The 25,638-nt window shown below is 44.7% G+C and overlaps 1 protein-coding gene across 3 annotated transcripts; it reads right to left on the bottom strand.

The window, feature by feature from the left end:
• Positions 1 to 1,398: 1,398 nt before the first annotated feature.
• sycp2l (synaptonemal complex protein 2-like) lies at positions 1,399 to 25,357 on the bottom strand. Of its 3 annotated transcripts, none has more exons than XM_085468859.1 (25): positions 25,231 to 25,357; positions 24,679 to 24,798; positions 23,588 to 23,701; positions 23,402 to 23,506; positions 21,111 to 21,135; positions 20,755 to 20,834; positions 20,392 to 20,480; positions 20,256 to 20,290; positions 19,767 to 19,909; positions 17,906 to 17,958; positions 17,767 to 17,812; positions 17,579 to 17,671; positions 16,481 to 16,553; positions 16,234 to 16,361; positions 12,923 to 13,043; positions 12,758 to 12,807; positions 12,624 to 12,690; positions 6,403 to 6,536; positions 6,279 to 6,312; positions 5,391 to 5,483; positions 5,155 to 5,327; positions 4,986 to 5,035; positions 2,416 to 2,515; positions 1,756 to 1,802; positions 1,399 to 1,622 (listed from the first exon to the last, which is right to left on the bottom strand). In XM_085468859.1, exons 1-25 carry the CDS (start codon positions 25,231 to 25,233, stop codon positions 1,568 to 1,570), a joined length of 2,031 nt encoding a protein of 676 aa, XP_085324985.1. In that variant the 5' UTR covers positions 25,234 to 25,357; the 3' UTR covers positions 1,399 to 1,567. The 3 variants fall into 3 exon arrangements, with proteins under 3 accessions (XP_085324985.1, XP_085324983.1, XP_085324984.1); XM_085468857.1 differs by having other exon boundaries at positions 1,401 to 1,622; positions 4,986 to 5,080; XM_085468858.1 differs by having other exon boundaries at positions 1,401 to 1,622; positions 4,986 to 5,080; positions 5,155 to 5,312.
• Positions 25,358 to 25,638: the final 281 nt, after the last annotated feature.

Here is a 25,638-nt window from a genome sequence, read left to right as displayed (position 1 = left end):
TGGGTACAGGACCCTAGCACTGATCCAGTTTAAAAGTCTGAAAGGTACCGACCCGTGATGTCTCAGCAGCTCAGGATCAGTCCGGCCATCAAAGTCCACGAAGAAGAAGAATACAGAGTTGTTGGCCCAGGTCCAGTTTCAGTCCAGTTCAGGCAGACGGAGCAGATTGCTGCTGCTCGGGTGTGCTCTTCTCTGAGTAGTGACACACCTGAGCAGCTCTCTCCCACCTGCCTCCCCTCTAAGGTCTCTAACGGTGCCTCATTAGGCATCTCCCCATCGCCTTTCCTTTGGGGGATCTTTGCTGTTTTTCCTCTTGTGTCAGTTTGTTGCCTGACGACTAGTGGCACAGACACAAAAACAAACTGGTTTCAGGCAGGACTCTGTTGGACCAGAACAGACTCCAGTCCAGATAAAAGGTCGAAACTGATGTTTGGGAGGAAACGGGTGCAGGAATAAAACTCGGAAAGACAAATCTGAGATATTTCAACATGCGATGCGTTTCCTTTGTAACCTTACTGAAATAAATGAAGCTTTGGGAGATAACGTGACTGCAGTTTTTTCAGCAGCTCCTCGTACAAACACCTGAACTCCTTTTATTTCTTCAGCCATGCAGCGACATTAACATGTGGCTCACATGCAGTCAGTGTAATCTGAATCATAAATAAAGGTTTTTGTCCACAACCAACTGCAGCTGTTTTAAACACCAAACTGCAGAAAGCTCTGAATCTCTGGCTGATTACTCTGAGCTGCATGCGTGTGATACAGACCATAAACTGTTTAAGCAGCAGGGGCGCTGCTGCACAGGGACCAGTACACTCAGCGTTTCACCACCTGTGCAGGCTCAAGGAGCGCTTCTTTTTTTTTTTTTTTTTTTTTTTTTTTTTTTTAAACTGTGGGCATTATTCCCCTCATATTTATTGTGATTATTAAAATATTTTGTTTGCGTTTGTTCTTTGGAACAGACATCATTTCTCAAGTGCTCCACCAAGTTTGTCTCCACCTGGTGGATTGGTCAAGTCACTGCAGCCTTTCAAACTTTAACCATGGCAATGAGCTGTTACCACTAAAGACAATAAGAAATAAAATATAAACAAATAAATGTCAGCACGTATCGATTATTGTAACGCTCTCCTTTCTAGGCTACCAAAGAAAAGTTTTAGAGGTTTACAGATGGTGCAAGGCAGGCATGCTCTGTGGGGGTTTTTAAAGCTAAGTTGAAGACTCACTTGTTCATCCGATCCTACATGTCTTAATTCGCTGCCTTTAAAAAAAAAAAAAAAAAAAAAAAGAAGTTATTTTTAACTTGTGTTTTTAAACGTGTATTGCTGTGCATCACTTTTATTTATCTCTTTATTTTCAAAGAGGTGTACTTTGTCTGAAAGCACTTTATAAATAAAATCATCATCACTACTACAACAAATAAAAATGAACTCACTGACTTCTGCTCTTTGTTTTTATTTGTTGTCTTCAAATATATTTTGTCCGTATTCTGAGGAGAAACTTAAATACTAAACTTTGTGTTCTAACAAAAGAAACTGAAATGTGTCTCTCAAAGACATATGCTTCTTTACTGGCTGGCTGGATGCTCCACCCCCGCCTCGCCACTCTCCGAAGACTTCAACCTGAGGTGACAAAAAATGAATCCTGAAGATTTAAAGTCTGACAAGTTAAAACTAGTCTGGATCAGTTAAGTGTAAGATTTAAAACAAAACTCAAACTCGATCTTTCCGTGTGAACAGGTGGAATCAGACTGACCTCTGCTGTTGTTCAGCGCAGAAGGAGCTGAGTCGCTGCATCTCAGACTGGAAAAAACAATTTTTGGATCAGGTCTTAAAAATTCAACCTTTGGTTTGGAAGAAGCCACAACTTTTCATCAGCTTATGTTTTTCTTGGTTGTTCAGTGCATGTACTACAGACTCATATATTCCTCAAATACACCTCACTGTCATTAGTAGTAGAAGTAGAGATAAGTTTCTCGGGCCCTGCCCTGTTCCCCACCACCAGTCCTCATTTGGGCCACGGTCACTTTAAGTTGCAGTGAGTTGTCACCACATCACCATGAAATGCTTCCAAAGTGGACGTAGCTTTAGGCCTGCTTTGACAATCTCAATGAAGAGAGCACTACAGATGTGAAAGCAGATGATAGAGTGTCAAGAGAGCAACTTTCAGGAGTGGCAGAGAAATGTGTTTAGAGATAAAGTTAAAGAGGCGAGGCAGAGATGGTTTGGAGATGTGCAGAGGAAATATCTTAACTTTGGGGGTTAAGCTGAGGAGAAATGGAAGCTTATGCATAAATGCTAAACATTTTAAAATAAATTTTCAAACTACAACTTTGCAAATCAGAGGCCGTGATTTAGCACTCAAGTGTTTGAGCATGTACACAGACTGTAGTATTACTGCAGTCTGTTGTAGTACCTGGATCTGAGTGGTTAAGGAGTTCAGGTTTGTTGAGTTTTCTTCAAATTGCTTCACCTGATCAGACACACCCTTTTCCAGCCTTTGTAGCAGCAATAACCTGCAAACACACAAACACACAGCGCTGTTTAGTCTGCTGTAGCTGTTGTTCTTTCAGTCTGTATTATTCTGTTTTTCAATTCAACTTTATTTATACAGCGCCAAATGAGAACAGTTGCCTCAAGGTGCTTTATATTGTAAGGTAGACCCCACAATAATCCATACAGGGCAAAACCCAACAATCATATGAACCCCTATGAGCACTTTGGCAACAGTCGGAAGGAAAAACTCCCTTTTAACAGGAAGAAACATCCGGCAGAACCAGGCTCAGGGAGGGACGGGGCCATCTGCTATGATTGGTTAGGGTGAGAGAAGAAAAACAGGATAAAGACACGATGTGGAAGAGAGAGAGATTAATAACAAGTGTGATTCACCAGAGAGTCCTATTAACCAACGTTGAGTGAGTGAAAGGTGACTCGAAAGGAAAAACTCAATGCATTATGGAAATCCCCCAGAGGGGCCTGAAAACTGAAGGCTCTGCCTCCCATTCTACTTTTAAATACTCTAGGAACAACAAGTAGGCCTGCAGAGCGAGAGCGAAGTGCTCTAATAGGGTGATATGGTACTACAAGGTCATTAAGATGAGATGGGGCCTGATTATTTAAGACCTTGTATGTGAGGAGCAGGATTTTGAATTCTGGATTTAACAGGAAGCCAATGAAGGAAAGACAAAACAGGAGAAATATCATATCTCACAGTACAATAATATTGAACGGGTTGCATTGTTGTACATGTCATGTCATGTTTCTCAGGTCTTTGTCTGAATTTCTTATGAACATTACTTGTCATGTTCTCATGTTGTTGCTAAGGATTGTCTTATTGCACTGGAGTCACACTGGGTTAAATATTTACACTTGGGTTTTAAGGGGTATTTATTATTTTCTTCACTATTTTATTTACGGGTTGTACGGAAGCCCCAAACGCAATTTCATTGTTCTCTGACAATGACAATAAATAAATAAAATACTAAAATACTAAATATGCTCTCTCTTTCTAGTCACTGTCAGGACTCTTGCTGCAGCATTTTGGAATAACTGAAGGCTTTTCAGCAAGTTTTTAGGACTTCCTGATAATAATGAATTATAGTCGTCCAGCCTGGAAGTAATAAATGCATGAACTAGTTTTTCAGCGTCACTCTGAGACAGGATATTTCTTACTTCAGAGATGTTGCACAAATGGAAGAAAGCAGTCTTACATATTTGTTTAATATGTGCGTTGAAGGACATGTCCTGGTCAAAAATGACTCCAAGGTTCCTCACAGCGTTACTGGAGGCCAAGGTAATGCCATCCAGATTAAGAAACCATATTTCTAAGATTTTGAGGGCCGAGTACAATAACCTCAGTTTGATCTGAATTAAGAAGCAGAAAGTTAGCGGCCATCCAGGTCTTTATGCCTTTAAGACATTCCTGCAGTTTAACTCATTGGTGTGTGTTATCTGGCTTCATGGACAGATAGAGCTGGGTGTCATCTGCATAGCAGTGTAAATGTATGCTATGTCTTCTAATGATGCTGCCTAAGGGAAGCATGTATAATGTAAACAGAATTGGTCCTAGCACTGAACCCTGTGGAACTCCATAATTAACCTCAGTGTGTGTGAAGAGGACTCTCCATTTACATGTGCAAATTCGAGTCTATTAGATAGATATAAACCACTGCAGTGCAGTACCTGTAATACCTTCTGTCATTATTCAATGTTATGAGTGTTTGTTCTTTATGTGTGACTCCTCCCACCAGACAATGGCTGTGGGTTTTTCCTTTTCTCTGTCTCTTAGGGATGGACACCTGGGTGTGCCTGCTGAGTTGTTTGGTGGAGTTGGTTCCTGTCCTGGGATTGGATAATTGGTTGATCACCCCCAGTACTTAACCTCCAGCTGAACATCTGTAGGACCAAGGAGCTGGTGGTGGACTTAAGGAGTCAGCACAGAGACTACAAGCCTATTATCATCAATGGAGGTCCAGTGGAGAGTGTGCAGTCCTTCAAGTACATCGGTGACCACATCTCCTCAGACTTGACATGGTCTGCCCACATTCAGGTCCAGACCAAAACAAAAAAACAAAAAACTAGGCAGCACATGTATCATCTCCGACAACTGAGGAAGTTCAGTTTCTCTCCAGGGATCCTCAGGACTTCCTAAACAATTAAATTGGCTACAGAAAAACACCATTGTGTGTTGTAACAGGAACAGAAAGTGATATTCTACCATAGAGGGAGTGAACACCCGGTGACAGCCTGCCTAAGCTTGTTCAGATTTTTATAATATTATAGTTTTAGTTGTAAAATCAGTTGCTCTGCTAGCAGTACAGCTGTGCATGTTTATGAACATGCTCATAGCTCGATAGATGAACCCCTGAGTTGTCTAATCAAGTAGAAAACTAACTTCTTGTGAGTGATGATGTAAAAATAAGAAGTCAAAAGAGATCCTGGGTATGGAGAAGTGGATTCTGGGGAAAGGGATGGTGTATGCTGTACCTGTGTTGATGTAGAGCCATGAGCAGGGCGGACACATGTTGTTGTTGCTCCTTTAGCGAAAGAAGAATTTCAGTTTCAACTTTCTGCCAGTGGCCCTGAAATTTGAGTTACTGATTATCTAATCACAGCCAATAATAAAACCAATAATCAATAAGATGTGGTTACTGACAGTGAAGTGTTCCTCCAGCTGTGCTCTGAAGGTTTTGATGGAAGCTGTGATACCATACATCAGGTCTGACTCTGTCACTGCTCTCAGCTCACAAGTCTCACTGTCCACAGGTGGTCCCGCCTCCTCTGTTAACAGCCCCGGCTCTTCAGGTGAGCGGTCTATAACCAGGTGAGCTGGAGCAAGATTATCAATCATTTTAACTTCAGGCAAACTGTGTGAAAAGTATAAGAATTTACCTGTCGACAGTGGTTTAGATCCTTCTCCCTCTTGTTGAAACGCTGCCCTTCTCTTGTGGACCAACTCACCCTCAGTTTGATCTGACAGGTAACCTAAATACAGGAACAGGTAACAGGTAACCTAAATAGATAAATGTATAAAACCCTTTATACACTGAACAAAAATATAAACGCAACACTTTTGTTTTTGCTCCCATTCCCCATGGGATGGACGTAGAGACCTAAAATTCATTCCAGATACACAATATAACCATCCCTCCCAAACAGTGGTCACAAATCAGTCCAAATGTGTGGTAGTGGGCACATCTGCTATATTGAGATAATCCATCCCACCTCACAGGTGTGCCACATCAGGATGCTGATCTGACATCATGAGTAGTGCACAGGTGTACCTCAGACTGCCCACAACAAAAGGCCACCCTGGAATGTGCAGGTCTGTGCACTACTCATGATGTCAGATCAGCATCCTGATGTGGCACACCTGTGAGGTAGGATGGATTATCTCAATATAGCAGATGTGCCCACTACCACACATTTGGACTGATTTGTGACCACTGTTTGGGAGGGATGGTTATATTGTGTATCTGGAATGAATTTTAGGTCTCTACGTCCATCCCATGGGGAATGGGAGCAAAAACAAAAGTGTTGCGTTTATATTTTTGTTCAGTGTATAAAAAGAGTCTTCAGGTTGTGAGTAAAAAAAAAGAAAGAAAAAAAAAAGAAATTATCAGCTAAAATGAGTCATGTGGGTTTGGTCATTCTTTTTGCTGTTAGTGTTTTTCTGTTACATTTCTCACAGGTCTGCAAAAACAAATGATTAAAAAGGTGTTTCAGATGTCATGAAAGTCAGTTTGGAAGTGACAAATGTGGAGGCTGAGAAGAGCACACCTGAGTCTGGAGCTTTTCTTTTCCTGAACACTTCCTGCAGGAAGAAACAGGAAACTGATAAAAACAAAACAAAAAAAACAAGAAGGAACAATGGATCTGAAAAGAACTATCAAAGGACATGAACCTGCTCCAAAGGGAAGCTGCTTTCTTCAAAGTCCTGGGAGACCTGTAGCTCCACCCCTTTAGGGTCATCTGACACCGGTTCTATTGCATCTGGCAGGTGAGTTTCAACAGTGACGTCGCTGACAGTATGAAAACCTGAAATAGAAAACAAAAAACAGACCTGTAGAGGACAGGAGATCATTACAGTTCTTCCTGTTCAGAGAGGTTCATTTATTTTCCTATAGATGGGACTGGCCTTTAGCAAAGCACAATATTATCCACAGTTAAGCCTATTCAAATGGCAGCCCACGGGCCACATGCAGCCCAGAAGCAACCTGTGAGTGGCCCCGTCTGTGGTCGTGGAAGAAACGCAAAAAAAAATTAATTTAAAAAAATTAAAAATTGAAATTCCTACAGCATAGTGTAGACTGAATGAAACACTCCTAGTAGCCTAGCAATATTTAACCCACAATGCACTGTGACGTAAACATTATAAATAATCATCGTAATATAGGATGCGACAACAGCATGTCTTTCTCAGTCCAAATGCGTAAAATTGACAATGAAAACCTTTCGGTTTAACCCTGCCTGGACTGACAAGTACTTAATCATTTTACCGCCAAATCCAAACACCAAACCTATGTGTTTAATTTGCCGTGAGTGTGTGAAGGCAACACAATGATAAACACCAGACTTCCTATACAAACTTTCCAGAGCGATCGAAGGAGAGGGCTGCAAAAGCACAGTTTAATTGCGAGTTTAACTGCATCTTACAACCGGAGTTGCACTACGATGATGAGGGTCCTGCACAGCCCAAGAGACATGCAGCAGCTTCCCTTCATGTTTGCTGGATCTTGGTGAAAAAGAAAAGGCCTTTCACAGATTCTGAAACAGTGAAATACTGCATGCTGGCCGTGGTGGATGTGGTGATAAATGATGAAAAAATTAAAGTGAGTGTGACATCTGCTATTAAAAACCTGTCACACAGTTCAAATATTCATAGAGTTGAAGTTCTGGCATCAGACGAGTTCGAAGTGCTGTTAGATGACCTGAAGAAAACTGATGCCTATAGCAGGAGATGGGTTCACAGACAGAACTGATAATGCACAGTTGTGCATATATGTCCGTTTTTTTGATGGCAAATTGCTAGGCTTACTACCACTAAAGGGACACACAGCTGGCGAAACAATGCTTGAGAAGATTTCAGCTTTTTTTGAGGAAAGTGGTCTGGATTTGAAATTTGTCTGTATACTTGTGACGGAGGAGGCTCCATCCATGGCAGGAGAAGTGAGTGCTTTGGCAGCACGGTGGTTGGCTGTTGAACAAGATGGCGCGGCCACGTCCAGACGCCTTCCTGACCGCTCCACTCCGACTATCCACTTTTCTTGTTTTTTACCTATTTTTTGCTCTGGTTTACATCCCAAAATCCTCTAGTCTTATAGTATACGACAGCGGATCACTTGTAAACATCGGTGCCAAGGTTGCACATCTAATCTTGGCCACTTTTAAACCTGACCCTTCCTGGCCGCCAGAGATTCTACGCGGCGCGGAGAACAACAAAGGACGGGCCGCTCATCCGAGGCACAGAACAAAGAAGCGCCGGGGAAAACGCGCTGGTATTAGGAACAGACTGAGACAGCAGGCGCATCGCGCACCACTGCCCAGTATCCTACTGGCCAATGTACAATCCATGGAGAACAAGCTCGATGACCTAAGAGCATGGGTCACCTTCCAACGTGACATGAGGGACTGCAACATTCTGTGCTTCACGGAGACATGGCTGACCCCCACCATGCCGGACCAGGCCGTAACTCTGTCGGATTCATTCTTTGTGCTCCGCGCGGACAGAACGGCAGAGTCGAACAAAACCAAAGGTGGGGGAGTGTGTTTCATGATAAACAAAGTGGTGTGATGCCATGAGCATTTCTACTCTCTCCAGCGGCTGCTCGCCACATCTGGAGTTCCTGAGCATTAAGTGCCGCCCTTTCTATCTGCCCCGTGAGTTCACCTCAGTCATCGCCACGGCGGTCTACATCCCACCCCAAGCGGACACAGGTATGGCTTTGTCCGAATTACATGATGTGCTGAGCTCGCTTCAAAACAAGGACCCGGGCGCAGCAGGAGACTTTAACAAAGCGAACCTCAGACAAGTCATGCCAAACTTTTACCAGCATGTCTCGTGTCCAACGAGAGGGGATCGGATTTTGGATCACTGCTACACGCCATACAAGCAGGGCTACAAAGCTGTCTCACACCCGGCTTTTGGGAAGTCTGACCACAACGCCATCTTCCTCATTCCCCAGTATAAACAAAGCATACAGAGGGAAGACGTGACCAAGAGGGAGGTAAAACGGTGGACTGCCCAATCAGAAGCTACGCTACAGGACGCACTCAACGACGTCGACTGGGACATGTTCAGAGCATGCGCAGTCAACATCAACGAGTTTACGGAAGTAGCAGTATGCTTCGTCAATATGCTAGCGGAGGAGATTATCCCCACTGCCAGAGTCACCACATTCCCAAACCAGAAACCGTGGATGGACAGATCGATCCGCACTGCAGTAAACGCCAGGACCGCCTCCTACAACGCGGGTCTCGCCACTGGCGATATGAGCGCCTACAAAGCGGCCTCATACGGCGTGCGGTGAGAGATGCCAAACGCCGGTACCGGGAACGTGTGGAGTCCCGCTTCCACCAGGGCGACACACGGAGTATGTGGCACGGACTACGCACCATTACGGACTACAAAGCCAGGGACACTGCGCCGATCAACGCCGACTCTGCATTCACCAACGAGCTGAATCGGTTCTACGCCCGTTTCGAGGTTAGCCAGGCGGCTAATGCTATCTACCGCCTGACTACCGAGGACAGTGACGTCATCAGCGAGAGACCGGTGACCAGCATCGCAGAGCATGACGTCCGAGCGGCACTGAGGAGAGTGAACACAAGGAAAGCGGCGGGGCCAGACGGCATCACCGGCTGTCTGCTGTGCTGCTGTGCTGACCAGCTAGCAGGTGTGTTCACTTACATCTTCAACGAGTCCCTGGCGAAGTCTGTGGTCCCCACATGTTTCAAAAGATCCACCATCATCCCCGTGCCCAAGAACAGCAAACCCTCATCCCTGAACGATTACCGGCCAGTTGCACTGACCTCTGTAGTAATGAAGGTGTTTGAGAGGCTGCTGAAGAACATCATCTCCTCCTCCATCCCAGACACCACAGATCCGCTGCAGTTCGCCTACAGATCCAACAGATCCACAGAGGATGCCATCGCCCACGTCCTACACACCACTCTCAGCCACGTGGACAAGAAACAGGGTAACTATGTGCGAATGCTGTTTGTTGATTACAGTTCAGCGTTTAACACAATAGTGCCCTGCAGACTGTTCACAAAGCTGAGGGATCTGGGACTTAACAGCCGTCTGTGTGCATGGGTGTTGGACTTCCTCACTGGCAGAACTCAGGTGGTGAGGGTGGGCAGGTGCTTCTCCAACAGCATCACCATCAACACAGGAGCACCTCAGGGATGTGTCCTCTCGCCACTGCTCTACTCCCTCTACACTTCAGACTGTGTGGCCACCCATGGCTCCAACACCATTGTGAAGTTTGCTGACGACACAGTGGTGTTGGGTGCCATCTCCAACAACGATGAGGCGGCCTACATGGATGAAGTGAAGAATCTGGCATCGTGGTGCCAGGACAACCACCTCCAGCTGAACGTCAGCAAGACCAAGGAGCTGGTGGTGGACTTCAGAAGGGGTCAGCACAGAGACTACAAGCCCATCATCATCAATGGAGCTCCAGTGGAGAGGGTGCAGTCCTTCAAGTATCTTGGTGTCCACATCTCCTCAGACCTGACATGGGCTGCCCACATTCAGGTCCAGACCAAAAAGGCTAGGCAGCGCCTGTATCACCTACGACAACTGAGGAAGTTCAGGGTCTCTCCAAAGATCCTCAGGATTTTCTATACAGGCGCTGTGGAGAGCATCCTCACACAGAACATGACATCGTGGTTTGGGAACAGCTGTGTGAAGGACCAAAAAGCTCTCCAGAGAGTGATCCGTACAGCAGAACGCTGCTGCAGGATTGCTCTCCCCCCGCTTCAGGACACCTACACCAGGAGATGCCAGACTAGAGCAGCGCAGATACTGAAGGACCCGTCCCATCCTGGCAACAAACTGTTCCAACTTCTGCAATCTGGTAGAAGGTTCCGCATCATCCGGGCAAGGACAGAGAGACTCAAGAGGAGCTTCTATCCCCAAACCATCCGTGCCCTAAACACACACACCCGCCCTCTCACATCATCTATAACTGACTGAGTCAGGACTCTTCCAGACACTAAACCAAGGCACAATGTACATTTCAATTCCTTTAACTTTAATATGTTTATATTGTCTATCCTGTAAAATAGTCAGATGTCTATTCATATTAATGTACAGAATTCACCTGCTTGCTGCTACTACTGCACATTCACCCAGTGTATATACTATATACACACACTATATATATTCAAATCAAATCACTTTTATTGTCACATCACATGTGCAGGTACATTGGTACAGCACATGTGAGTGAAATTCTTGTGTGCGAGCTTCACAAGCAACAGAGTTGTGCAAAATACAATAATGTAAACAAGCAAAATACAAGAATGGCTACATCTGAAACTAATAAATATATGTACAATATATAATAGTATATGCATTTCTGGATGTGTATACTAAATTTTTTGTGTGTGTGTGTGTGTGTGTGTGTGTGTGTGTGTGTGTGTGTGTACACACACATATTTTACAAATTAAATAGAGTAAACAATAAATAAAATATATAAAATAAAATATACAGAGTGTAGACATGTGCAAAACAGTGGCGTTACTGTACAGTATGGAGTGCATAATGTTAAAGTTCTAGTAGTGAAGCTGAGGTGTCTATGAAGTGTTCAGCAGTCTGATGGCCTGATGGAAAAAGCTGTCTCTCAGTCTGCTGGTACGGGACCGGATGCTGCAGAACCTCCTTCCTGATGGAAGTAGTCTGAACAGTTTATGGCTGGGGTGACTGGAGTCCTTGATGATCCTCCCCGCTTTCCTCAGGCACCGCTTCCTGTAGATGTCTTGGAGAGAGGGAAGCTCACCTCCAATTATCTGTTCAGAGCACCGCACTACTCGCTGGAGAGCTTTGCGGTTGTAGGCGGTGCTGTTGCCATACCAGGTGGTGATGCATCCAGTGAGGATGCTCTCAATGGCACAGTGATAGAAGGTCCTGAGGATGCGGGGGTTCATGCCGAATCTTTTCAGTCTCCTGAGAAAGAAGAGGAGCTGCTGCGCCTTCTTCACTGTTTTGTTTGTGTGTACTGACCACGTAAGATCCTCAGCCAGATGTACACCAAGGAACCGGAAGCTGCTCACTCTCTCCACAGCAGCGCCGTTGATGGTGATGGGGGTGTGTACTTCTCTGCACCTCCGGAAGTCCACTATCAACTCCTTTTTTGCACATGTCGAGGAGCGTGTCAGGCTACATTTCACTGTGTGTTATACTTGTATAACTATGCATGTGACAAATAAAGAACCTTGAACCTTGCACTGCATTGTTCATCAGACTGTGTTGTACACAAAACTAAGTGCGGAGCTCAAAACCACAATGGACAGCGTCATGGCTGCAGTTTATTTTATTCGCTCAACATCAAGCCTCCAGCACTGCTTATTCCGCATGCTGCTCGCAGAAAAGTCTGCTGAGCACCATAACCTGCTGTTGCACAACGATGCCAGGTGGCTGTCCAAAGCCAGGGCACTGGAGCATTTCTGTGATGTCAAAGAGGAGATCACAGCAGGCAAAAAAAAGCAGAAACTGCAGATGTGACCATTGTCCTTTAAAATGTGTCTGTTTCAGCAAAATATTTATTTTGAAAGGGAATTTTCAAAATGTTTTGTTTTTTTATTTCAAATGTGCAAAGAGTTTAGTTAGAGCTCCCCTTTTTAATGGCCCTTTTTTGTGAGCGGTCACCAGATTCACAGGGAAAAAAAAAGAATAAACATTACTTGTTTTTCACTTGTGTGGGTTTGAAATGGATCATGATCTGCTGCTTACTGACTGCAACAAAAGATCAGTTCCTCGGTTTCAAAATCTTTCCCAACGATTGAGTTGAATAGCCGTGATTCACAGTGATAAACCACTGAGACGTTCATTTGTTTAGATCTTTACAGTAACTCTAAACTTCGAAATAACCCGGGGCTTAAAGAAGAAGCTAACTTACTGTGACATCCAGACGTCGTGTGTCTGATTTGATCAAACAGGACCTCCGCTGCACTTCTGGCTGCAGGCTAAAAGCAGAACCCTGAAGGTTAGACATCAGAAACAAACTGTTTATTTGTTGGCGATTGTTGTTACCTTGGATACAGTGGAGTCGTCTTCACTGCTCGGAGACGACAGAGGTAAAACTATGGAAGGAGAAAGGTTAGTTAATTTGTAACGATAACACAATGAAAGCCATCTCCCTCTGATGATGGTGCGGTGATAACAATTATGTACAAGTTCAATGAAGATGTGACTCACTCTTAAGCTGGCTCTTACTTGGCGCCTTCTTATGGCCATACGCTCGTCTGCCATGTTTGTTTGTAGTCGAGGCCTGGGCTGTACCGCCTGGATCTTTGACATGTGGGGTATTCTGCACTTTCTGTCAGAGTGGGACATCATCAACATGAAATAGACAGACTAATATTAATTCCACACAGGAAATTTACTTGTTACATCAAGAGAACGGAAGACAAAATAATAATAATAATAATAATAATAATAGATTGGGTGCCTTGAAAAGCGCTATATAAATCCAAAGCGCTTTACAATACCACTATTCATTCACTCTCACATTCATACACTGGTGGAGGCAAGCTACAGTTGTAGCCACAGCTGCCCTGGGGCAGACTGACAGAAGCCAGGCTGCCATATCGCGCCATCGGCCCCTCTGGCCAACACCAGTAGGCAGTAGGGTAAAGTGTCTTGCCCAAGGACACAACGACCAGGACCTCACTAGAGCCCAGGGATCGAACCGGTGACCTTCCGGTTACAGATGCGATTCCCAACCCCCTGAGCCATGGTCGCCCCCGAAAATAAATTCGTGATTACTAGAAAAACTTAATAGAACAAACAGTGTGCAATAAAGCTAAACACTATAATACTTACAAATGGATGCTATTTACAGTAAATAAAGTCTGAATATTTTTGCAGACAGCTATCACAGCTGTGTACTGCAGTCTGCTGTGGGGATGAAGGGCCTACGACCCTGCTCCTACACCGTGACTAACAGCCCACTGCTGAAGGAGCTGTTCAGGGCCTCCACAGTCTCATGCAGGGGGTGACCAGTGTTGTCCATAATGAACAAGGCCCAGCATCTCTATGGGGTCTGGAGGACTGTCCAGGATAGAGCTTGCCTTCTTCACCTATTAATCTGTTGCTCTCCATCTCTCCCTTGCCTCCCCAGCAGACAACTGCATAAAAGATAGCTGAAGCCATCACAGTGTAATAAACACTCTTCACTAATATCCTGCACATGCCTGTCTAGCACATGGAGCCCACTTTAAAACAGCTTGTACAGTGCGTGAGCGTTGTGTGTCCAGTTTATTGTTAAGGTGAAGTACCCAGGGATCTTTACCTGTCCCAACCCTGATGTCCAAACAGGTTTGAACAGACACTCCACTCCCCCAGCCCAATCATCTCTTTTGCAAACCCCCGCGTCTTCGACAAATGTCAGCTTTTGTTCCCATGATTTCACACCTCTCTGCCCTCACCCACTCTTCTGCTACACAAGACTCCATCTCACAGCTCCCCTCCTCCACCACCATCCTGTCCCTGTCAGTACTTCAGGCGAGGAATGGCTCAAGGTCAAGGTGAGAAAGGCTGCAGGTCTGGATGGCATCAGCTCCAGGCTCCTGAGGAGCTGTGCAGACCAATTGTGTGGCATCCTGGCATACATGTTCAGCACGAGCAGGGGAAGCTCCACAGCTGTGGAGTGGTACTAGTACTGAAGACCACACATCCTGGATGGACCTCAACAGCTGATGAAGACCCTTGAGAGGTTGGTACTCAAACATCTTCGCCCTCTGACGTCTTAATTGGATCTGCTGCAGTTGGCCTACGACCCTAGCACTGGGCTAGATGATGCCAACATCTACCTCCTGCACCAAGCTCTGACTCACTGGAGTCTGCAAGCAGTGTGGGGATCATTTTCTTTAATTTCTCAAGTTCTTTTGGGGGGGGGGTTGTTTTTGTTTTGTTTTATTATTCATCTTCTCTAGTGGTTGTTATGCTGGATGCTGGTTATGCAGGTTAGATTGGTAAAACAAAAGGAATGCAGAGAAATAGAAATAAAAGAAAAGGGTGAAGTAAACAGAGTTCTCTAACAAAGCTCACTCATATGATACACAGCACCTAAAGACAAAACAGAGGGGGCACACAAACAAATATACAGCTTGTTTGTGTGTGTGTGTGTGTGTGTGTGTGTGTGTGTGTGTGTGTGTGTGTGTGTGTGTGTGTGTAGTGATTTAAAAATCATTGTGAGGCTGCAATCAAGAAACCCTTCTGAGACCCAGCAACCAGACCAATCCTCTACCCTTAATAACAAAGGGATGTAGATGCAGCGAGCCCTAGATCCAGGCCTGTCCACCTACACCTTCTGAAGCGTGGATGGGCAGGTGGCCCCGTGCTCTGCAGTGATCCCGGGTGCAGTGTACTCGCCCCCACAAAGATGTTGGGGACTCCCTGGAAAGAGAGAGGTTCAGTAAGCACCGCCAGTTCTCACACCCTGCCACAGGGCAAGAAAGAACGGACCAGTGTTGAGTGCAGCACCAAACTGGAGGCCAGCACCCTTCCTCCCCACCACAGCGAGTACTCCAGCTCAACCTCTCAAAGCACCAGCACATCACTCAACCGACAGTGAAGACAGAAGAACAAGACAAACTAGCCTGAATTGGAGACAAGCCACAGCACCAGCTCCCCCAAGCCATCTAAACTGCTCCCTCTCCTGAACATGTGAGGACGACAACAGACCCCCCACACTGACACCAGTGAACATTCAGGGAACGGACCTGTACCTGGGTGTTCACCTGAACAATAAACTGGACTGGAGTCCCAACACTGACGTTATTTACAGTATGGGTCAGAGCAGACTCCACCTGCTGAGGACAACAAGATCTTTTCAGGAGCATACCCTGCACTCCAAGACCTCTGTTGTGGCCTCGGCCATCATCTATGGTGTTGTCTGTTGGAACAGCAGCTTCTCTACAGCTGAGAGGAAGCAGTTGGATAAGCTCCATACGAGGCCAGCTCTGTCCAAGGATGCCCCCAGTGCAGGTAGTAGGAGACAGAAGAACTCCAATGTCTCCCAACCCGTGCATGAAGCTGTTGCAGAACTGGAGAGCCCCTTCAGTGACAGACTGCCGCATCCACAGTACACAAAGAAGCGTTATGGCAGGTCCTTCCTCCCAGCAGCTGTTAGACTTTTATAACCATTGATGCAGCTTCTCATAACACCGAGAAATCAAACAAAAAATAAAACCATGGCTCAGGTACAAATTCAAGTCTGAAGAGAGACCGGTTATCAGAAGAGAAGCACTGACAGATTTAAACTACCTGTGTCACCTGTCTAAGACACGCAGACTGCAGATCTGATGATACAATTACAAATATTGATCCTTGACCAGCAGTCATCAAAACCTTTTTGTTCAAACATGGTAGGGGTTTTTGTTTTGTTTGTTTTTTTACAGGAAAAACTGATTAGAAGTCCAATAACAGAACAGTCATCACTGTCTTTGCGAGTTGGCGAGACAGAGCGGCAGGCTGACAGGACAGGTGGTGAGACAAACCATTACCATGAACACTCTCCCAGCTGCCTCTTCCAGTTCTTTGTGGTGTTTGGAGTTGAAGGTCAGCTCCACTGTCTGGCCTCTGACATTGTGGTGCATGATGGGATTGTTCAGCCAGAAACTGAGGACCGTCTCTTCCCCAGGGCATCATGGGAAAAACAGAATTGTCCAATTCATGCTCTGGTCCTACTTATACATGATCTAACATACCTGAATGCTTCAACATGCTGGATTTTAGGGTTAAAGTTCTGACCATTCTGTTTGACCTGCAGACTGTAATGATCCACCTCCTCCTTCGGCACATGAATGGATCCCCACAGGAAACCCTGAACAAAAACATAACCAGAACACAGCAGGAGAAAAATGTGAATATGCAGCCAAACTCAGTGTCCAACTAAAACTTCAAGGCAGTTGTTCCCTTTGGTGCTTTTAAACAAAACCTTATTGCATTATTTGACACAACATTTTATTTGAGGGTGCCTTTCAGAAACCCAAGGTCACCTTACAAAGCAAAAAAATGAAAGGGGCAATAATTATAAAACAAGTTATCCATCCATCCACTTCTCTTTTTCAGAGTTGTGGGGGGCGCTGGAGCCTATCCCAGCTGTCATAGGGCAATAGGCGGGGTACACCCTGGACAGGTCGCCAGTCTGTCGCAGGGCTAACACACACAGACATCCATTCACACTCACATTCACTCCCACATTCATACCTATGGACAATTTAGTTTAATCAATTAACCTATCCCCACAAACTGCATGTCTTTGGACGGTGGAAGGAAGCCGGAGTACCTGGGAGAACATGCAAACTACACACAGAAAGACCCCGGCCTGATGGTGAAATTGAACTCAGGACCTTCTTGGTGTGCAGCAACAGTGCTAACCAGTGTGCTGCCCATAAAATAAGTTAAAATTGCAAAACAGAACTTGACAACAGATAAAAATCAGCAAAAAAGTGAATAAGCCAGTTTGAACAGATGGGTTTTGAACTGTGACTTAAATATAGGAAGAGAGTCTACATTTCTTATGGCTGGAGGAACAGAGATCCAGAACCGAGGAGCAGAGCAACTGAAGGCTCCCCATAGTGGTAAGACGAGGAGAAGGAACAACTTGAATGGCAGACGAGGATCTGAGAGGCGGGAAACAGTGTTGGTATGAAGCAGATCACAGAGATAAGGAGCAGATTTATGGATACACTTCCAAGTGAGAAGTAAGATTTTAGAGTTTATCCTGGCTTCTATTGGCAACCAGTGAAGCTGCCGAAGAATTGAATACAGCTTATCAAGCAAGCCCCCCAAAACAACCTAAAGTCTGTCAGTTCTACAGTAAAACTTCATAGTATGGAGTACTACCTGAGGCTCATCAATGAAGAAGCTGACACATCCTGAGCCCGTGTTAAAGTCTATCCAGAACTCATCTAGTTTCTCATCTTTTGGACGAAAGAGCTGCACAAGAAAACATACAGAGTCTGAATACAAATGCCAAAAAAAATTACGTCCTTTTTAAAAAAAATTTATTTTTCAAAGGGTGAAAAATGTACCTGAGTGGAACTGAGAAAGGCACGGAGGCAGGGAATAGTGTAGACGCTGAGAGACAGAACACAGGTAACTACTGTGATCAGAGTTCTCCGATTTACTTTATATTAATAAATATTTAAATATTTAAATATGGTTCATCACCTCCCCTGGTTTCCATGGTAGCAGTTGACAAAATTCAAGAATCGTCTGCAGTCCTGCACAGTGAGACAGATGGCTGACTTACTTCATAAAAAAATTAAAAACCTGTATAAAGACAGTTAAGCCAGTTTCCCAGATATGCGGTTCAGTTGGCGTCATCGCTCCACGACGTGATGAGACCCTGTTGGTTTATCCCAACCTCACCTGTGGTCACAAGCCGTGGCATGGACTAAAAGACACAGAAAATAGCTTCCTCTGGCTCTTCCTTGAGATGGGGTGAGGACTTTGGTCATTTAGGAGGGGTAGAACTGCTGCTGCTCCACATCAAAAGTGACATCTCCTCGGTGAGGTATTGCAGGAATGGAGGTCCAGGCTAGACCCAGGACATGCTGGTTAGATTAGAGCAATTGGCTGTCTGGTTGGGTTTTTATTGAAATTATTTTCTAGACTCCACCTCTCTGGGAACATCTTAGGCTCTCCGAGGAATGGAGGCCCATCTCACCTCACCACACTCCCTGCCAGTGGCTGATGCCCTCAGACGTTGGTGTGTTTGTGGTTCTTGGTGTCTGGGGCTGAGAGCTCATGTATGTACCGATTCATGGCCGATTGGCGGGCCCTGGCGCCTGTGGCCCAGGTGGGCCTCTTCCGGGGGATAGGGTGCCCTCAGGCCTGTGGGCATGGGGCTCGGTCCTCTCTGGCACAGCTGGCTGCCGGCAAAGCATGCGGGCACGTCACAGCAACCCCCTCTGGCCTTTGCTCCGTGGCTGCTGGGTGACCTCTCGTTTGGGGCTCTCCTCAGCTCTTCCCAGGAGGGTGGCACGGTTGCCCCCCTGGTGGTCCTCCTTGGGTTCTTGTACTCTGGGACCTGGATCTCCTCCATACTTGCTATATGCCCTGGGGGACGGGGCTATGGCTCCCCACACTCCCTAGCAGACCATTACATGGAGAAACCTTTTGAATACAAGTGTGCTGATCCACACAGGTGTGCACACAGACACAAACTACACCTTTCTTGGCTGCTGCCTCAAAGCACATTGTGCACTGTTGAGCTTGCGTACTGCACAATAACATGTAATATTTAGTATCTACTGTTAGCTAGTTTATTGTGATGGTGCTGTATTTATTATGTTGCTCTTTTTTGTTTGTTTTTTAATTATAATAAAAGGTTTACCAATTGGACCAATATGGCAAGGCCATGATGATCCAATTGGTAAACTAAATCCGCTTGGCATCTTTTTTGGCCTTCAGACATCAATTCTGACGCCTAAGATCCAAACGGGACAGGCAAAAAAGACAAACAAACAAAAAAACAAAACAGAAAATAAATTATTTTCTACTGTGGCCAAAATGACCTTGGTTCACTTTAGTCAGTTCAGTTTTATTTGTATAGGACCAAATAACAACAGTTGCCTTAAGGTGTTTTATCAAATGACTCTTGCACAAATAATGTTTATGTGAAACACGGAAAACAGTGATGCCAGAATGATAGCTGGCTAATAAGCTGTTACATTAATGCTGCATGTTTAGCCTAAAAGCTTCAAGTTATATTAGAGAAGATTGTTGTTTGTTTGTTTTTTTAATATACAAATTGTCAGGGAAAAAAAACATTTTTTTCCCTTCAAGATCACATTAATGAAATACTAATAATGCTTTGTGGATGTACTTGTTTTTAGGGTATGAATCTAGTCCAATCTTGTGGCTGACCCGAGGTAGACTTGGAGAAAATTTAAAGATTCACTTTGATTACTCAGAAGGTTCAATACAGGCTTAACAACCTGAACTGTGTGTGTTGTGTTCATCACACTGTGGAATTTAAACAGAAAGCTTGGAAATGACATACAGAGTGAGACAGCTGAGAACTCACCGACTCAAAATCAGCATCTCTGATGTCACAGAAAGCCATGCTGATGTCAGGGATGGAGAACCACTGACTGGCTTTCTGCATGCGGTCTCTGCGTGGAGTCATGCGACACAGAGCTTCTGACAGGCTGACCTGCAGCTCATAGTCTGAAACGGAGAACTACAAACGTGGCTGTCTGTAATAACACTTTTATTCTAGGCCCTTTCCTGTTTACGGGCTTCCTGTCTAACATAGAGGTGACAAACATGACGCTTCTATATATTCACTGCTAACAGCACTGAGGGGACGGTGTGCTCAGGTGTTCCAAGTGCAGAGTCAAGACTCGGCTCTAAACTCTTCTGTTCACACTCATGAGACTTCCTCAGGACATCGTTTAACCACAGTGATTCTAAATATCCGTAAAGCATTATGACAGGTGAAGAGAAAACAATCCCAATAAAGAAAACAAGAATCGCTCATGTTGAATATTCGGTGCGATTTGCTGTAACTCACCTCCAACTGTCAGAACTGCTGCAGCCACCTGGGGTCTGTCAGACAGGCAATCAAGCAGATAGTACTGAATTTAGATGGGTATACATGTGCTGGTTAGAAACATTTCAATGTAAAAATCTCAGTGTGCACTACAGACAGCATTTGGTTTTGATTCTGGTCATTCTGGATCAGTCGCCTCTGTTCTCGGCTCAGAGACTCCAGCACGCTGTTGAAAGTCCTGATGGCCTGAAACAAGAGAAATTACACTGAGGTCAGTCATCCAGATCACGGTGATCTAAGGAGCGTGGAAAGAAAAGCCACTGGAGTTCTTTGAGTTTCTTTGAGAAACTTAACTGCTCCTTTGGTTCATCCGCTTCTCTTTCCACGCTCCTTAGATTGCCTCTGTATTGTCCAAATACTATGTGACCCAGCTGTTCTTTAGAGTCAGAGCAAAGCTGTGTACAAAAACACATCACAGCCCAGCACAGACAATGAAAAGCACACTGTGTCAGTGCATTACCTCCAGTCTCAATGGGAAGTGAACTTCTGTTTCCAGAGTCAGATGAACCAACTGCAGAAGAACTACTGACAGCTGACTCACTGAGAAACGGACAGGTAGTAGATGACAGGACGGACAGGTGAGACTCATGCTTCGGTGGGAAATCTACATCATAACTTACACTGCCACCAGAAACTCATTTGATCCCTACACTGTAACCTTCCAAGAAATGTACCTACATGTCACTGAACTACCTGGAAGGTTGTGGTTTAGGGATGAAAGGAGCTGCCAGTTAACGAAGCTAGGACATCATCATCTCCAGCAGAAGTCTAAATGAAGCCTAACACATGAAGATCAAAGCAAAGACAGAAACCAACCTGGAAGAGAAGCTTGGCCAAGCAGCTGAAACGAGACGATAGAGAGTGTATTTAATGAGCCTGGTTCATCTCCCAGCAAACAGCAACTCTTACATCCTATGTTACACTGAATTAATGTGGAAAAGATTTTAATGACGGTTTCACTCCATCAGCAAAGTGTTTAGCATTGACCCAGTTATAAAATCGATCAAATTAACTGCATTAATCAGACATCTGCAGCCAGAGCCTGTAGCGAGCACAAAGTTGTACAAAACAAATGTTTGGGGTTTTTCTGCTTCAGGGTTCTGCGGTAGGACCAGTTCTGTTTACGTTATGAACTCTCTTTGTTAGAGTTAGCAGGAGCTGCATGTACTGAGAGGAAACTTAAAGCTCGCAGAAACTGTCTACAGTGTTGGCCTCTTATTGGTGGATGACTAGATATGTAAAGCGCTTTGGGGTCCTTAAGGACTAGTAAAGCGCTATATAAATACAGGCCATTTATTGTGAGTTTTAGCTCCAGGCTCACCATGAATCCCAGACTGTTCAGAAACACAAGCTGGATGCAGCTTTGGCCAACCTCCAGGAGAACATCTCTCATCACAACAAAGTGAAGGAGCTCTTCTGTCATAGTGGTCATCACTGTGTCGGTTACCTGTAATGCTAAAATAAAGCTGTAGCAGAGAGAGCTTGAAGGCCACCACATCTGGTGCTGCCAGAGTCCAAGACCAGAGCAGAATCTTTACAGTGACCCCAGTACAGGACTTTGGATCCAAACCAATGGCAGAAATGATTTGACTTGGACCGGGAGGTGACATGGATGAATGAAGTACAGCTAGATCCTAATCACCCAGACACATTAGGGAATCATTTCCAGGTCCATCACTATATGTGTTCAACAGGACGTTAGATTTGATCTCACATACTTAACGGTACGAAACAGTAAATGAAGTGTGATGTATTCATTTGGGGCACAGAGTGGAAAAAGGTGTGTCTGAGCATGTCCAGTGGTGCTTTTTATTTCTAAAGTAACAGTTACACATATGAAAGTTTAAACTGGACCCATGGAAACATGAAAGCATCCTGTTCCACAGCCTGATGAATGAATGCGATTGGTTGGACAGGTGTTCTTTGTGTGCGTTCTGCTTGTCCAGAGACTTGGCACGTGAACACATGGACAGTCCGTCTGAGCTGGGCTTCATTCAGCGGTATCGAACAGCGCTTTAAATTTACACAGATCCATTTGAAGGTTTTACAGCTCTAACGTATAACCTGTGAAATAATCAGCAGTACTGCATTTTACCACCAAATCACCAGAACCCATTTCTGTAATCCCAGGAGTTTGATTCTGTTCATCTGGACATTTTTAGTGGGACAAACGTTTCATCATCAGGTGACTTCTTCAGTGTCAGCTGACTGCAGGTTTCCCCAACCTTAGACACAATCTGAAATCTGTGAGGTCAGTTTCTTCTTTCACCATCTTACAGTGCTGTAATCACAGCCATTCCCCAACTCTCTGTGAACTGTACTATGTCCAGAATCAGCCTTTTGGGATTTCCTTACCTGGATGATTGAGCATGCATCAAGACCTTTCTGCAACATTCTGCTACCTTTTACAACACTGTAGCATTTTATTCATGTTGTTTATAGATTTTTAATCACCAGTGGATAGAAATAATTTCCTGTGCAAGACAATGAGCTACATCAAGTCATATAAGCTGTTCCTTTCAGATTGATAGAATGCTACCAACACCACCTTTAATGTCAGCATGCAGGGTGTGAACACAGCGAGTTGATAACCAGCTTAACAGTTTATGGTGACTGCTAACATCAGGGTAAGTGGATTCAGATAAAAAACCCTGGGTATGTCTGTGAAGGTTCTCAGACATCCACGTCATCGTAGTCTAAGGAGCTTGGAAAGAAAAGCGTCTGGACTTCTTTAAGTTACTTGAAGACGTTTCACCTCTCATCCGAGAAGCTTCTTCAGTTCTAAGGTCAAATGGTGGAGAGTCCCAGAATTAAACCCAGTGGAAGTATCCCACTGGGTTACTCCTTCGTACCTCTTTGGGGGGGATACTTTGGGGTGAAACATCTTCAAGCAACTTAAAGAAGTCCAGACGCTTTTCTTTCCAAGCTCCTTAGACAACCCTGGGTATGTTAAACTCACTTTATAGAATAAGTCCCAGGTGAGATGTTTAGCATCTGTTACCATGGCGATTCAACAAGTAAAACAATATTGGCCTTATCGACACAGCTAGCTAACACATGGATGTGGCTCCACAGTTATAGCCCTCTGGGTAGAGAAATGTTCTCACCAGGAAGAAGTCAAAGAACTCCTCAGTGAGATTCAGCAGGGGGGTGGAGATTCTCTGAAGGTCAGAAGTCAGCCGTTCACAGACCGCTTCAAACCACATCAATGCCTAAAAGGCAAACAACAACATGAAGGTAATGTGACGCATGACATCTGACCCGATTTATTCTGACAAATTTAGACAGATTACTTTAGCAGTCAGTCCATGACCGATGAGCATCTGCAGGTCTTCTTTGTTCTCTGCCAGAATCCCCAAAGACTTCAAGACAAGCATAGCTCTGCTGAAACCAGAATCACGCAGCTCCTAACAACCAAGCAAGCAAACAGGTGTGTGGTAAGACTCAGTCATGCTCACATCACTCTGATGCTTTATTGATCCTGCAGTGGAAACGGACGTTACACAAACAGGAGCATAAAGAACACAAACCTACTACAAACCAAGTAAAACGTACCACAGAGGCACGCTGAGGCCTTTTAACGTCAGGCAGGCCAGACGTTTCACGTACAACAGCGTGACTCAAACACCTCCACATGGAATACTTTGTTTGACATGAAACTTTGATTATGAACATGTCGGGTCTTTATGGCTGCTTGGAACCTTCCAGAGCGCTTGCTTTAACATGGACAAAACTAAATGTAATCAGTGGACTTTCCACATCAGCTGGTATGAAATATGAACTTATCGTGCAGATTTTTAGTCCCAAACCCAGGCACTCTCAGAGGCATCAACACAAAAGCCCATTTCATTTAGCAGACAGACTGAGGAGCATGCTCAGTCTGACTTCATTCTGGCCAATGATTTTCAGCCAATCACAGAAAACATCCTGAGGTCATGTGACTTGTTAAAGGTAAATGACATCATTTACCTTTCTGTTCATCATTTAAACTTCATTGTTTTCTAAAAGCTGTAACAGGAGGATAAGATGATGCCTGAGCTCTACAGCATCTTTATGTTAACTTTGATCTAACCTGTCACCAGGTGAGAGGCAGGTGCACCTGAATGGCAATGTGGTGGTCAGCTTGGCCCAGACAGGACGTTTAATCTTCCGTCTGTAACAGCACCAACTGTTGCACCACCCTGACCTCAGGACAGGCACTGCATCAGGTGGTTTCTAATGGCACAGGTCAACAAACCAACACAGTGTGGGCAGACACTGCCCCTTGGTGGTGAAGGTTTTTGTTAAATGCATAAACTTTTAAAGCTTAAGTGAACATTTGTGGTGAACATGGAGAACTCCTGTCTGATAGTCATGCATAGAGAACAAACAGTTACCCCCTTACCTTGGTAACCAGCTGGTCCAGCCGGGTGAGGGTGCTGCTGGTCAGTCCTTCATAGTAGAGCAGAGAAGCCAGATGGGACGTGTCTCCATGGAGCATACAGTCCTCCACCTGAACCTCGAACTGAGCGACAGGGAGATGCAGGTGTGTAAAACCATCAGACATAAAGTGTGCTCCCTGCACCAGACCCCACTGACATTCACTCTGATTTAAGAATCAGACGTTTGTTTGCTCCCAGTTTAAATGCAAAAGGATCACTTCCGGTGACGGACAGCAGGGGGCAGTACAGGCTGGACTGTGTGGCACAGGGGTGGACAAAATAACAGAAACACCCGCAGAAGCTGCTGTTAAACACGTTTTTAAAGTTAAAAACGATTTTGAATCGATATAGAAGCGTTATTGATTCCTAGTATGTGATGTCATCACCCTGATCTATGACGCACTGCAGTTTTCGGAGTTTCATAAATCGAGCAGGGAAACAACCAAAGTTCATAAATATACTTCCAATCGATACTTGACTTAATGATCAGTGATCATATCAAACTGTGAGTTTACCATCGCGTCTCCTCGTCCTCCCTCAGCTTCTGATGTGACGGGGGCGCGCACAGCTGGAGGTCATTAACTCATCACAGAGAAAGTAGTTCCGACACGCGAAGGAATATCGGCTTCTTTTTTGTGTACTTTGAGATTCTCACAAAAAATTGTAAATAAAATTAATGAAAATCTTAAAAATCAACTTTCATTAAAAAAAAAATTGTTTTAATGAGAAACACCAAAAGTCTCTCTCACACACACACGGAGGCGGGCGCGCAGGTGAGCAGGTCATTAGGTGTGTCCTCTAATAGATGACTAATGAATTTGTTTGTTTTGGGAGAAACACTGACGTGTTTACACAACACACACGGACAGATTTTTTCAAAATCAGCTTATTTATTTAGAAGAAAAATAATTAATAAGAATAAT

The sequence above is a fragment of the Copadichromis virginalis genome, linkage group LG9, assembly GCF_057382275.1.
Source record: "Copadichromis virginalis isolate Kocher_CV1m ecotype Utaka linkage group LG9, C_Virginalis_male_GT1.1, whole genome shotgun sequence".
NCBI lineage: Eukaryota > Metazoa > Chordata > Actinopteri > Cichliformes > Cichlidae > Copadichromis > Copadichromis virginalis.
This window is presented reverse-complemented; position numbering and strand designations above follow the sequence as displayed.